Below are 15,055 nucleotides of genomic sequence, written 5' to 3'. Positions count from 1 at the left end.
TTCCAAAAACTACCAGAAAAAAAGTGGAAACGTAACCCAAGTGAGGTTGAGCTAGAACTCCTCTGTCTGATAGTACTCATCTGTGCTCTCTCCTGTCCTATCAGACAGGAGAGAGCACAGAGGAGTACTATCAGACAGGAGAGAGCACAGAGGAGTACTATCAGACAGGAGAGAGCACAGAAGAGTGCTATCAGACAGGAGAGAGCACAGAGGAGTACTATCAGACAGGAGAGAGCACAGAAGAGTGCTATCAGACAGGAGAGAGCACAGAGGAGTACTATCAGGCAGGAGAGAGCCAGATGAGTACTATCCAACAGAGAGAACACAGAGGAGTGCTATCAGACAGGAGAGAGCACAGAGGAGTGCTATCAGACAGGAGAGAGCACAGAGGAGTACTGTCAGACAGGAGAGAGCACAGAGGAGTGCTATCAGATAGGAGAGAGCACAGATGAGTGTTATCAGACAGGAGAGAGCACAGAGGAGTACTATCAGACAGGAGAGAACACAGAGGAGTGCTATCAGACAGAAGAGAGCACAGAGGAGTACTATCAGACAGGAGAGAGCACAGAGGAGTACTATCAGACAGGAGAGAGCACAGAGGAGTACTATCAGACAGGAGAGAGCACAGAGGAGCACTATCAGACAGGAGAGAGCACAGAGGAGTACTATCAGACAGGAGAGAGCCAGATGAGTGCTATCAGACAGGAGAGAACACAGAGGAGTGCTATCAGACAGGAGAGAGCACAGAGGAGTACTATCAGACAGGAGAGAGCACAGAGGAGCCCTGTCAGACAGGAGAGAGCACAGAGGAGTGTTATTAGACAGGAGAGAGCACAGCAGAGTACTATCAGACAGGAGAGAGCCAAATGAGTACTATCAGACAGGAGAGAACACAGAGGAGTGCTATCAGACAGGAGAGAGCACAGATGAGTACTATCAGACAGGAGAGAGCACAGAGGAGCCCTGTCCGACAGGAGAGAGCACAGAGGAGTGCTATCAGATAAGAGAGAGCACAGATGAGTGTTATTAGACAGGAGAGAGCACAGAGGAGTACTATAAGACCGGAGAGGGCACAGAGGAGTGCTATCAGACAGAAGAGAGCATAGAGGAGTACTATCAGACAGGAGAGAGCACAGAGGAGTACTCTCAGACAGGAGAGAGCACAGAGGAGTAATATCAAACAGGAGAGAGCACAGAGAAGTGCTATCAGACAGGAGCACAGAGGAGTAGTATCAGACAGGAGAGAGCACAGAGGAGTGCTATCAGACAGGAGAGAGCACAGAGGAGTGCTATCAGACAGGAGAGAGCACAGAGGAGCGCTATCACACAGCAGAGAGGAGCACAGAGGAGTACTATCAGACAGGAAATAGCACAGAGGAGTCCTATCAGACAGGAGAGAGCACAGAGAAGTGCTATCACACAGGAGAGAGGAGCACAGAGGAGTACTATCAGACAGGAAATAGCACAGAGGAGTACTATCAGACAGGAGAGAGCACAGAGGAGTACTATCAGACAGGAAATAGCACAGAGGAGTGCTATCAGACAGGAGAGAGCACAGAGGAGTACTATCAGACAGGAAATAGCAGAGAGGAGTGCTATCAGACAGAGAGGGGAGCAGAGAGGAGTACTATCAGACAGGAGAGAGCACAGAGAAGTGCTATCAGACAGGAGAGAGCACAGAGGAGTACTATTGGGGTGAGGGTGTGATTAGGGGAAGATGGAATTACCCTAGGGGCAGAAGGCATTAACCCCTTGTGTTCGTGATGCCAGGGCATGGTTTATCCTCTACACCACCCGAAGGAATACTGCTGGATCCTGGGCTAGGCACGGGGGCAAATAATGACTCTGACGTAAATTACAGAACAACGGCAGCTTTACTGAGTCAGACAGGTGTAACAGTCTATACAGCTTGGCTAGGCCCACGGAGGTGACCAGTGACTTCAGAGACCTTAGGGCTTGCTGTGACTTATAATGGATTTGGACAAGTTGGATGCAGGATACGCTGACTTGAGATGGGATGAATTGGACTGACTTGACTATGACAGACTTCACCCGCTCTGTAGCTTACCAGGCTTTGACTTGACGTGTGGGGCAATGGACTTAAGAATCCTGTGACTGCTAAACTGACTTTAGGCCTCCTATGGACTCCAGACACACACCAAGGACTTGACCTCCTTGTTCCTCAGCAAAGACTAAGAGCAGGGCTCCAAGAGAGAGAGCAGAGGCTCCACCCAGGGCTTATATGGGGGAGACTCTGAGGGGTCCCACATGTCACCCTTAGGTCACTGATACCTCACTAGGTTACAATCACATGAAAACAGGTTAATCACATGTCAACTGTTCTTAAAGGCATAACAATACACAGCATAACATAGGCATAGAAGCACAGGAACAAGGCGAACAGGTGCAGGGGGCCCAGGAGACACCGTATGGAGGCTGCCTGACAGGGCAGCTATGGTGCAGGGGTGCAACTCCTGTACTGGGCCACCACACTATCAGACAGTAATGAGCACAGAGGAGTACTAGCTCACCCTCCCTTACTGGACTTTGTCCATGCCTGTGCTTCAGCTTGGATAAAGCCATGATTTTATAAGCCATAATTTCTATTAAAAGGAAATAACATTTTCTTATGAAGTATATTAGAAAGGTTATTTTTTGCCAAGATGTACAACATATAAAAAGGTTTTGTATCTGGCAGTGCCCATTTGAAGAAAAATTATATATATATATATTATTATATCCTAATCTCTTTCCTTTAGAGTTGTTGGGCAAAAGATACCAAACTTTAGGCAATGGGCACATTGTAATGATTCAGTCCCCTGTGCCCCCATGTGCTCAGCAGTCACTTCACTCAGGGATCAGAGCTGAGGGGCCCAGTCTGGCATCTCACAATTATTTGTACTATGGTTTACCTGCTACATGTATTAAGAATGAATATTTGCAGGAACATTGGTTTTCAATAATTTACTTTTGTAAAAGGGCCACCAATAAGTTGACAAACCAACAAATAAGAAAACAGTCACTCACCGGCTGATCACATTGTTAAAGGGGTACTCCGCCCCTAGACATCTTATCCCCTATCCAAAGGATCGGGGATAAGATGTCTGATTGGGGGAGTCCCGCCACTGGGGACCTCCACGATCTCTCCTGCAACACACTGTTCATTAGCTGCAAGGAGCGAAGATCGATCCGTTGCTGATGATGGGCAATGCAGGGGTCGGAGTATTGTTACGTCACACCCCTCCCCCTCAATGTAAGTCTATGGGAGGGGGTGGTGGCTGTCACACCCCTCCTAATAGGCTTACATTGAGGGGGTGGGGCATGATGTCATGAGGGGGCGTCACAATACTCCAACCCCTGTATTGCCAGTCATCAGCAACAGAGTGATCTTCGCTCTATGCAGCTAAGGAATGGGGGTGCTGCAGGAAAGATCGCAGAGGTCCCCAGCAGCGTGTTAGGGGATAAGATGTCTAAGAGCATAGTACCCCTTTAATGCAGGCCCAGGAATCATCATTTATTGGCTGCATATATGTGTAAACAGAGGATGTCCGGTGATCTGCTAGCACAGGCTGGCCTGTGTAAAAGGGTCCTTAACCTCTTCAGGAAACAGGGCGTATGGATACGCCCTGCATTCCGAGTCCTTAAGGACCGAGGGCGTATCCATACGCCCGTGGGAAATTCGGTCCCCACCGCTAGCTGGTTGGGGACCGGAGCCGGATGCTTGCTACCCCGGCACATCGCCCAGGGGGTTCCTGAGACTCCCCCCATGTCGGCGATCGGAGAAAATCGCATGTCAATTCAGACATGCGATTTTCTCCAATTCTGGGCTGATCGGGTCTCTGGTGACCCGATCACCCGGAAAATAGGGCTCATCGGAGTTGTCAGCAACAGCCCCGATCAGCCTAAGGGATAGGAGTGAGGTCGCAGAGCTGCGATCTCCTCCTATCCCCTGCCATTAGTCAGAATGGAGTTCCGACCAATGGCAGCGCAGGACAGGGGGTTCCCCCCCGTTCTGCCCGCCCCTGGATGTCGAGGGGATCTGTGAAGAAGATGGAGGCCGTACCTGCAGGAGAAGATGCCTGGGGACCTGGGATCTTCGCTGGAGCCTGCTGGATACTTGCTCAGGTAGGGAATCGACGGTGGGGGGGGGTGAGGAAGGCCAAAGGGCTCAGTCCTTAAGGTGAAAAAGGGCTGCGTCCTTAAGGGGTTAAAGGGGTACTCCGGTCGAAAACATTTTTTTTTTTAAATCAACTGGTGCCAGAAAGTTAAACAGATTTGTAAATTACTTCTATTTCAAAATCTTAATTCTTCCAGTACTTATCAGCTGCTGTATGCTCCAAAGGAAGTTGTATTTCTTTCTGGAATTCTTTTCAGTCTGACCACAGTGCTCTCTGTTGACACCTCTGTCCATGTCAGGAACTGTCCTGAGTATAAGCCAATCCCCATAGCAAACATATCCTGCTCTGGACAGTTCCTGACATGGAAAGAGGTGTCAGCAGAGAGCACTGTGGTCAGACAGAAAAGAATCCCAGAAAGAAATACAACTTCCTCTGGAGCATACAGCAGCTGATAAGTACTGGAAGAATTAAGATTTTCAATAGCAGTAATTTACAAATCTGTTTAACTTTCTGGCACCAGTTGATTTAAAAAAAAAATAGTTTGCCACCGGAGTACACCTTTAATGCTGTATGGGGGACCAGGAGTAACCAAAGCTCTGAGCACCGTTATGGTTTTATTGTCTTCTATTTCAGATCATGGAGTACCGTATTTTTACTGTCTGGAGTTGCTGCGTGATTTCTATTTCTCATAACACAAAAATCAATAGAAGAGCCGTACCTGCAAATGTGTCCGGGACGTAATCCTTCACATCTATGTACACGAAGATTGCTGGTAAAGTGAGTGGCACATTTTTCTCATTTCTCAGGCAGATATAGTGATAACCTGAGGAGGAAAATGATAGATGTTTCATGAAGTTTGAAGAAAGGGCAGAGCCGCGGGGAGAGATTTTTCTTTCTGTATGAAAAATAGCAGCTGTAGAGCGTTGGGCTCCGAGATCTACATAATAGAATTTCTGAGGCATCCATCAAAAATAAATCCAGAGGACATTATTTTCTGTTAAAGGGACACTAATCCTAAAAGCTATCTTATTAAATATTTTTATATACACACTTTTCAACATTGAAATTGTAACATCGAGAAAGAAAAGTCACAGAATTATGAGAATCAAAAGATCAATATGTTAATGATCTGCAAACAATAAATTTATGGAAACAAAATATTCAAAACATGCCCGGCATACAGAGGCCGGGGTACCGTGACGTCACAGCTCCGCCGCCTCGTGACATCACGCCCCACCCCCTCAATGTAAGCCTATGGAATGAAGACTAGAGGAGTCCAGCTACATTACATTGTACCCCCCCACCATAATACTGGGTGTAAGAAAGGTGTGACATTCCCTTGTGAGGACCTCTTCATGATGTTGCTCACATGATCTTCAGACCAATCTCTGGTTATCACTGCATCAAGACAAAAATTGGGACTGGTGGCTGAGCAGGATAGACCTCTGTTCTAGCCTTAAAGGGGTACTCCCGTGCCTCAGCATTCTGAACATTTTGTTCAGAACACTTCAAACAGGTGGCCGTGATTGTGATATAAGGGCCAGGCTTCTCTTGATATCACGCCACACCTCCTCCATAGTCATGAATGGCGGGCGTGACACCATGAGGGGCGTGGCTGTGACATCACGACCGCTGCAGCCAGAACCCAGCATTTTTTTAGAATGCTGGGGGCTACAGGAGATCACGAGGACCCCCAGCGGCAGGACCCCCGTGATCAGACATATATATATATATATATATATATATATATATAAAACTTAAATTCTCCAACAAAGAAAAAAGTTAGATTAAAAGGAAAAATTTTAAATATCCACATTACATAACATGAATGTCCCAAAACTTGTCATATAAAGCTAACAAAAAAGTACATTAAAATCTGAACAAAAGAGAATTATACCCAACATGGAGAAAAAAGGCATATGAAACGTTTCAAGTACAGTAGAGGAGAGTTACAAACCCATGTCTTATAATATGATCTCTTCCTGTTAGTATCAACTTTAGTCATATGGCAGTTAAAGTTGCGAATTCTCTGTATGTTTCATGTGTCTTTAAAGGGGTTCTCCGGTACTTAGACATCTTATCCCCTATCCAAAGATAGGAGATAAGATGCCTGATTGCGGGACTCCCGCCGCTGTGCAACCCCGTGATCTTGCACGCAGCACCCCGTTTGTAATCAGTCCCCAGAGCGTGTTCGCTCCGGGTCTGATTTCTGACGACCACAGGGCCGACTGCGTGTGACGTCACGCCTCCGCCCCCGTGTGATGTCATGCTCCACCCCTCAATGCAAGCCTATGGGAGGGGGCGTGACAGTTATCGCTCCCCCTCTTGTAGGCTTGCATTGAGGGGCGGAGGCGTGACGTCACACCCCGCCGGCCCTGTGGTCGTCGGTAATCAGACCCGGAGTGAAAACGCTCCTGGGACTGATTACAAATGGGGTGCCGCGTGCAAGATCCCGGGGGTCCTCAGCGGGGGGATTCCCACAATCAGGCATCTTATCCCCTATCCAAAGGAGATGTCTAAGCACCAGAGAACCCCTTTAAAATGTACCATTATCTTATCTCCTATCCTTTAATTGGCACCATGCTCTGCACCATGATAACTTTTGAGAGCAGTGGAATGAGTTTAATACATCACCTGTAGCTGGATGTTTGGCTCGTAGCCCAATGTTTTGCAAGCTCCTTTTGATGGTTTGTGTAGACACTGTTTCATGAGAGGCCCAATTTCACTTGCACTATAGAATGGATCACTATGCGCCATTGATCTATCCATGCAGAGGTTGGCCTCTGTGTACCTCTTGCTCTCATTCCAGTTTGTAGTTGGTTTTCCAACCACTGGGACACGCAACGTTAAACAGTGCTGACATCTCTGGCTATAAGCATATGGATAAAACTTAGCCTCTTAGTTCAAGAATTTTGTCCCTCTCAGTTTAAACCACTGAAGGCCCTCCTAATCGTCACAGATTGGAGCTAGGTACTTGAAAATTTGACCATTTGCAGATGTTAGCGACATTGGCTATTTCCTTAATTTGCATAACTCTACGGCTTATCTTCCTTGGTGTTGCAATTTCAGTGTTAAGGAGATATATATCTAGTCCTTACCTGGACGGATTGCAGAGACAGGTAATATCCGGTGGCCAATGAATTTGCCTCCTTCTTCATATGCTGATATTCTCAGACATGCAAGGGAGGGAAGCACTACCTATGAGAAACACAACAAATACACTGTTACTAACATACAAGTTACTCTGGGCTTCTTTCACATTGTAATAGCAGAACCTATTTACCAAAAGCTCTCGGTGTATATGGTAAATGTGTGGTGGCCCGGTACAGGAGTTGTACCCCTGTACCCTTGCTGCCCTGTCAGGCAGCCTCCCTGCAGTGTCCACTGGGACCCTGCATCTGTTTCCCTTGTACAGTTATTGATATGCTATGTAATGTATATAAAATGTTGTAGCTTTAAGAACATCTGTTATGTGATTGTAACTCAGTGAGGTGTCAGTGACCATGTGACCAAAGGGGGACCTATGGGACCCCACCAGAGTCTCCCCTATATAAGCCCTGTGAGGAGTCTCTTCACTCTCTTCTCTTTGGAGACTAAGTCTTTGCTGAACCACAGTGCAGTCAAGTACCAGGTGTGTGTCTGGAGTCCAGAGGAGGCCTTAAGTCTGTCAAGCAGCCACAAGTCTACAAGTCCACTACCCACAGGTCCATGTTAGAGCTGGTAATCTACAAAAGGGATATATTCAATAGTGCTGCTCGCGAATATTCGCAATGCAAATTTTATTCGCGAATATCGCATATTCACGAATTCACGAATATAGCACTATATATACACAATTACGAATATTCATAATTTTTTTTTCACAGTACACATCACAGTGATCATCCCTCTCTGCTTCCAGCTTGTGTGGTATAAAGAAGCTTCCATTTTGTGTGGTGTAAATTGGCGTGCAAATTTTCAAATATGCAAATTTTTGTCTACGCTAATTTTCGCATTTGCAAATTTTCGTATATGCAAATTTTCGCATATGCAAAAATAAAACGTGAATATTACAAATATGCAAATTTAGCGAATATATAACGAATATTCGGCCATATATTCGCAAGATATTGCGAATTCGAATATGGCCTATGCCGCTCAACACTAATAGTTAAGTCAGTCAAAGTCAACCTGTCTTCAGTCAGCGTGGCCTGCATCAAAACTGTCCCAGTCCACTGAAAGTCCCAGCAAGCTCTAAGGTCTCTGAAGTCACTAGTCACCTCCTTGGGCTTGGCTAAGCTGTATAGACTATTCCACCTGTCTAATTCAGTAAAGCTACCGTTGTTCCATAACTTGGCGTCAGAGTCATTATTGCCCTCGTGACTAGCCCAGGATCCAGCGGTATACCTTCTGTGGTATTGAGGATAAACCACACCCTGGCATCACGAATACAAAGGGTCAATGCCATCTGCCCCTAGGGTAATTCCATCTCACCAGCATCACACCCTCTACCACAAAAGTATCCATAGACTTCATCGTCCAAAAGAGACCAAAACAGTGTCACTTGACCTCTCTCTAGCTGAAGCTATATGATGCTCAACTATCACTGTATATAGTAAAAATAGGTAGCTCACGCAAGAGGCAACATCCCAAACAAGTAAAGCTACTAATATCAATGCCTGGGAAAAGTTCTGGACTGCCAGATTTACTGTTGCCAGAATAAAGGAATTTAAAGGGGTATTCCGGGTTTATACATCTTATCTCCTAGCCAAAGGATAGGGGATAATATGTATGATCGCAGGGGTCCTGCTGCTAGGGACCCCCCACGATCTCGGTACAGACCCTGGCATTCTCTGCTGGGCGCTGCTTCTGAGATCACGGACCTCCTCCTAGTGATGTCACACCACGCCCCCTCCATTCATGTTTATGGGAGGGGGTGTGATGGCTGTCATGTCCCCCCACTATAGACATGAATGGAGGGGGTGTGGCCGTGAAGTCACGTCTTGGTCTCGGAGGCAGTGCCCAGTACAGAATGTCGGGGGCTGCACCGAGATTGCAGGGTTGCCAGTGGCGGGACCCCTGCGATCATACAGTGGGGCAAAAAAGTATTTAGTCAGCCACCAATTGTGCAAGTTCTCCCACTTAAAAAGATGAGAGGCCTGTAATTTTCATCATAGGTATATGTCAACTATGAGAGACATAATGAGAAAAAAAATCCATAAAATCACATTGTCTGATTTTTAAGGAATTTATTAGCAAATTATGGTGGAAAATAAGTATTTGGTCACCTACAAACAAGCAAGATTTCTGGCTCTCACAGACCTGTAACGTCTTCTTTAAGAGTCTCCTCTGTCCTCCACTCGTTACCTGTATTAATGGCACCTGTTTGAACTTGTTATCTGTATAAAAGTCACCTGTCCACAACCTCAAACAGTCACACTCCAAACTCCACTATGGCCAAGACCAAAGAGCTTTTTGAAGGACACCAGAAACAAAATTGTAGACCTGCACCAGGCTGGGAAGACTGAATCTGCAAAAGGAAAGCAGCTTGTTGTGAAGAAATCAACTGTGGGAGCAATTATTAGAAAATGGAAGACCTACAAGACCACTGATAATATCCCTTGATCTAGGGCTCCACGCAAGATCTCACCCCGTGGTGTCAAAATGATCACAAGAAAGGTGAGCAAAAATCCCAGAACCACACGGGGGGGGACGGGGACCTAGTGAAGGACCTGCAGAGAGCTGGGACCAAAGTAACAAAGGATACCATCAGTAACACACTTCCCCCTGCTTAAGCCAGTGTATGTCCGGGCCCGTTTGAAGTTTGCTAGAGAGCATTTGGATGATCCTGAAGAGGATTGGGAGAATGTCATATGGTCAGATGAAACCAAAGTAGAACTTTTTGGTAAAAACTCAACTCGTCCTGTTTGGAGGAGAAAGAATGCTGAGTTGGATCCAAAGAACACCATACCTACTGTGAAGAATGGGGGTGGAAACATCATGCTTTGGGGCTGTTTTTCTGCTAAGGGACCGGGACGAATGATCCGTGTAAAGGAAAGAATGAATGGGGCCATGTATCGTGAGATTTTGAGTAAAAAACTCCTTCCATCTGCAAATGCATTGAAGATGAAACGTGGCTGGGTCTTTCAGCATGACAATGATCCCAAACACACCACCCGGGCAACGAAGGAGTGGCTTCGTTAGAAGCATTTCAAGGTCCTGGAGTGGCATAGCCAGTCTCCAGATCTCAACCCTATGAAAACCTTTGGAGGGAGTTGAAAGTCAGTGTTGCCCAGTGACAGCCCCAAAACATCACTGCTGTAGAGGAGATCTGCATGGAGGAATGGGTCAAAATACCAGCAACAGTGTGTGAAAACCTTGTGAAGACTTACAGAAAACATTTGACCTCTGTCATTGCCAACATAGGGTATATAACAAAGTATTGAGATGAACCTTTGTTATTGACCAAATACTTATTTTCCACCATAAACTATATATATAAAACTCAATGGCCAACATTTACTATTGCAAACCCGACATGTTTTGTCGGGTTGTGCGCCAGATTCTGGCGCACTGCACCAGAAATTCTGTCTGTGTCAGAATTTGCGCCAGAATTGAGAAAAGCACAACTAATTCTCCATTTTACTAAGAAAATCCGAAATTAGGAATACACAGATAAAAAAATATAGCTTTTATTCAAACAAACATAAAATATTAGTGCAAAACAAGTGTAGTTACAAATGGCCACAGAAAATCTGAAAAGGGGCGTGGCCATTGGGGATAGGGGCATGGTCACATAAAAGGGGCGTGTTCCCGACGTTTTCACAAAAATCCGACATATTTACTAAGGTTTCCACAGAAAATGTGGTGGATTTCAGCTGAGGAAAACCCTACAGATCAGAGCATGGGTAAAAAAAGCAAAATCTAGGGAAAAGTGCAAAACGTAGGGAAACAATATAGAAAAAATATTGTGTGGAAACCTACACTCCACTCTTCGTAAATCACTTTAGTAAATCAGGGCCAATGTGTGCATGTATGTATGTATGTGTGTATGTTCAAGCATCACTTCCACACGGGTAAAGATATTAACATTAAACTTGGCACACATGTTACTGATATGTCAACAACAAACATAGGATAGGTAATTTAACTCTTACCCACACCCATTTGCGAGATTCAGGGATTTTATTTAAGTCCCATACAAGTCTATGGGTAATATATGTTACTGCATAACTTCCAAACAGCTGGAGATATTTTGATAATACTTGGTCACATGTTACTTCTATGTCAAATAAAAATATATAATAGTTAAATTAACCCCTAACCTGCCCCCATATGTGAAGGATGGAGTTTTTGTTTCAAGTCCAATGCAAATATATAGGACTTCTGGTACCTTACTCCACAAGCTCCGCTCTGCATCTCCTGGTGAATGTGTCAGTCCGGCTGGTAAGCCACACCCTCCCTGCATGCCATGTCCCATCTTACAAAGACATGCCCACCTTTTAAGCCACACCCCTTTTATTTTCAGTTTACTTTACCACAACACAGCCCCACCTGAGGACGGAATATGAGGATTAGAAATGAGGATTAACTATGGGGACGGGATATGAGGAAATGATATAAGGATGGGATATAAGGACGGGATATGAGGACGGGATAAGAGGTCCTCGTATGAAGTCGGGATATGAAGTTCGGGATATGAGGTTGGGATATGAGGACGGTATATGAGGTTGGGATATGAGGACGGATATGAGGTTGGCATATGAGGATGGTATATGAGGTTGGGATATGAGGAGGGGATATGAGGACGGGATATGAGGTTGGGATATGAGGTCGGGATATGAGGACGGGATATGAGGACGGGATATGAGGTTGGGATATGGGGACGGCATATGGGGACGGCATATGGGGTCGAGATATGGGGTTGGGATATAGGGAGGGGATATGAGGACGGGACATGGGGATGGGATATGGGGTCGAGATATGAGAACAAAATAAGAGGTCGGAATATGAAAAGGGGATTTGGGGTTGGGATATGAAGAGGGGATATGGGGTCAGGATTTAGGGACAGGATATGAGGACAAAAGCTTCCTCCTTTGTTGCTTTTCCTGCCCCACAAGGATAAGGTGCAGCATTGGGTACTCAGCTAGTTTGCAAATAAATTCTTTAAAAATCAGACAATGTGATTTTATGGATTTTTTTTTCTCATAGTTGAGGTATACCTATTATGAATATGACAGGCCTCTCTCATCTTTTTAAGTGGGATAACTTGTACAATTGGTGGCTAACTAAATACCTTTTTGCCCCACTGTACATCTTATCCCCTATCCTTTGGATAGAGAATAAGATGTATAAACCCGGGATATACACCTTTAACCGTATTAATTATAAAATTGACACAAATAGGAAAACAGTTGAAAATGTAGAACATTGTATGATTTTGCATGCTTGAAAATATTAACTTATTAATACAAATAAAGTTATTAATATGGGAAACAAAATCTACGCATTGACCTTCTTAAAAACAATGGGCTCCTCTTCCCATACTGGATTTACAGCATTGCCCTGTGATGTCTTTGTTTTGAAGGCTTTTCTCCTGGTGTCAACTGGTAAGCCGAACATGTCCACCTCCACATAAGTGCCAACCTTTTTATCAGACAGGAACTGCCCTGAAATGATCTACAAGACATATATGCAGATACGTAATTAGAGGAAAAAAAAAATATAGAAGAAAAAAAAAAAAAATATATATATATATGAGATAGATAGATATGAGATAGATAAATAGATAGATTATAAATTTACCTTTACAGACAACGTGTTTGCAACTATCCCATCCACCGTTGTCTCAGTAAATGGATCGAAGTGTTTATCTGGCCTTCTCATAAACTCTGGTTTCAACCTGTATCCACATTTACCATTATATTCATACATCCCCATATTAAGTTGCATAGAAAAATCTATAAATGAAAGTACAAATGTTAGCATACAGTGCTATATATATTACGCATAAGTGACCAACACTAACACATACAGGCATACTAGTAGATGTTGCTTTGCTCACATGAACATATATTATATAAATATCATCCCCAATGAATACTTTGGGTTAATGTCCTTATAATGGTTGCAATGATAAAGAAAGGAAATTCCCAATTACTATAATATGAAATAAATACTATTTTGCCCAAACCTTCTTCCTCTGGAATCTTCCACTGGAAGAGAGTTGGGAATTAACGATGTATTCCGGATTTATATATCTTATCCCCTATCCAAGGGATAGGGGATAAGATGTATGAGTGATGAGTGCAGGGGTCCTGCCGCTGCGGACCCCCGCTCGGCCACGCCACATCCCCTCCATTCATGTCTATGGGAGGGGGCTTACACCCCCTCCCATAGACATGAATGAAGGGGCCGTGGCCGTGAGGTCACATCCCCGTCCCGGAGGCAGCACCCAGCACAGAATGCCGGGGGCTGGACCGAGATCACAGGGGTCCCCAGCGAAAGGTCTTTGCATAGGGAATAAGATGTATAAAGTTGGAATACCCCTTTAAAGTTATGTAAAATTCTTTATAATAATACAGTTTTTTGGACCCAAAGCAAAGACAATTTCTAACATATGAGTCTAAATGGAGATTCACTTTGAAAGGAGAAGTCAATAGAAAATGATCATCTTATATTTTACTTCTACGTGTGAGTGGATCACATTGGGAAAGTTTGTCACTTTGAACCAACACAGATTTCTGAGGGAGAGGGACAAATTCCTCTGACAATATAAAAGTGTTATCCATGAGTATGAAAACCTAGCTGCTTTCTTCTAGAAACACTGACACTCTTGTCCTCAGTCTGGGAGTAGTATTGAAGCTCAGTTCCATTTAAATGTTTGGAACTAAATTGTACACTGCTCAAAAAAATAAAGGAAACACTAAGATACGACATCCTAGATCTGAATGAAATAACTAATCGTATGAAATCCTTTCGTCTGTACATAGTTGAATGTGCTGACAACAAAATCACACAAAAATTATCAATGGAAATCAAATGTATCAACCCATGGAGGTCTGTATATGGAGTCACACTCAAAATCAAAGTGGAAAACCACACTACAGGCTGATCCAACTTTGATGTAATGTCCTTAAAACAAGTCAAAATGAGGCTCAGTAGTGTGTGTGGCCTCCACGTGCCCATATGACCTCCCTACAACACCTGGGCATGCTCCTGATGAGGTAACGGATGGTCTCCTGAGGGATATCCTCCCAGACCTGGACTAAAGCATCCGCCAACTCCTGAACAGTCTGTGGAGCAACGTGGCGGTGGATGGAGCGAGACATGATGTCCCAGATGTGCTCAATCGGATTCAGGTCTGGGGAACAGGTGGGCCAGTCCATAGCATCAATGCCTTCCTCTTGCAGGAACTGCTGACAGACTCCAGCCACATGAGGTCTAGCATTGCCTTGAATTAGGATATGATAGGCAAACCGCACCAACATATGGTCTCACAAGGGGTCTGAGGATCTCATCTTGGTACTTAATGGCACCTTGGTACCTAATGGCAGTCAGGCTACCTCTGGCAAGCACATGGAGGGCTGTGCGCCCACCCACACCATTACTGGCCCACCACCAAACCGGTCATGCTGAAGGATGTTGCAGGCAGCAGAACGTTCTCCATGGCGTCTCCAGACTCTGTCACATCTGTCACATGTTCTCAGTGTGAACCTGCTTTTATCTGTGAAGAGCACAGGGCACCAGTGGCGAATTTGCCAATCTTGATGTTCTCTGGCAAATGCCAAACATCCTGCACGGTTTTGGGCTGTAAGCACAACCCCCACTTGTGGATGTCGGGCCCTCATACCACCCTCATGGAGTCTGTTTCTGACCGTTTGAGTGGACACATGCAAATTTTTGGCCTGCTGGAGGTCATTTTGCAGGGTTCTGGCAGTGCTCCTCCTGCTCCTCCT

The 15,055-nt window shown here is 44.9% G+C and overlaps 1 protein-coding gene and 1 long non-coding RNA gene across 3 annotated transcripts in view; one reads left to right on the top strand and one right to left on the bottom strand.

Moving 5' to 3' along the window:
- PLCB1 (phospholipase C beta 1) overlaps window positions 1-15,055 on the bottom strand; it is a 750,135-nt gene that overhangs the window by 118,621 nt on the left and 616,459 nt on the right. For both annotated transcript variants that reach the window (XM_056567840.1, XM_056567842.1), the window contains exons 19-22: window positions 12,903-13,057; window positions 12,612-12,776; window positions 7,217-7,316; window positions 4,837-4,941 (exon numbers count right to left, since the gene is read on the bottom strand). In XM_056567840.1, the coding sequence (XP_056423815.1) occupies window positions 4,837-4,941; window positions 7,217-7,316; window positions 12,612-12,776; window positions 12,903-13,057 (525 nt within the window). The remainder of the gene's footprint in view (window positions 1-4,836; window positions 4,942-7,216; window positions 7,317-12,611; window positions 12,777-12,902; window positions 13,058-15,055) is intronic.
- LOC130362800 (uncharacterized) overlaps window positions 1-15,055 on the top strand; it is a 39,756-nt gene that overhangs the window by 4,784 nt on the left and 19,917 nt on the right. The gene's annotated exons all lie outside the window — the stretch shown is intronic.

The sequence above is a fragment of the Hyla sarda genome, chromosome 3, assembly GCF_029499605.1.
Source record: "Hyla sarda isolate aHylSar1 chromosome 3, aHylSar1.hap1, whole genome shotgun sequence".
NCBI classification, from domain to species: Eukaryota; Metazoa; Chordata; class Amphibia; order Anura; family Hylidae; genus Hyla; species Hyla sarda.
Note: the sequence above shows the minus strand (reverse complement) of the source record. Positions and strands in the feature narration are given on the sequence as shown.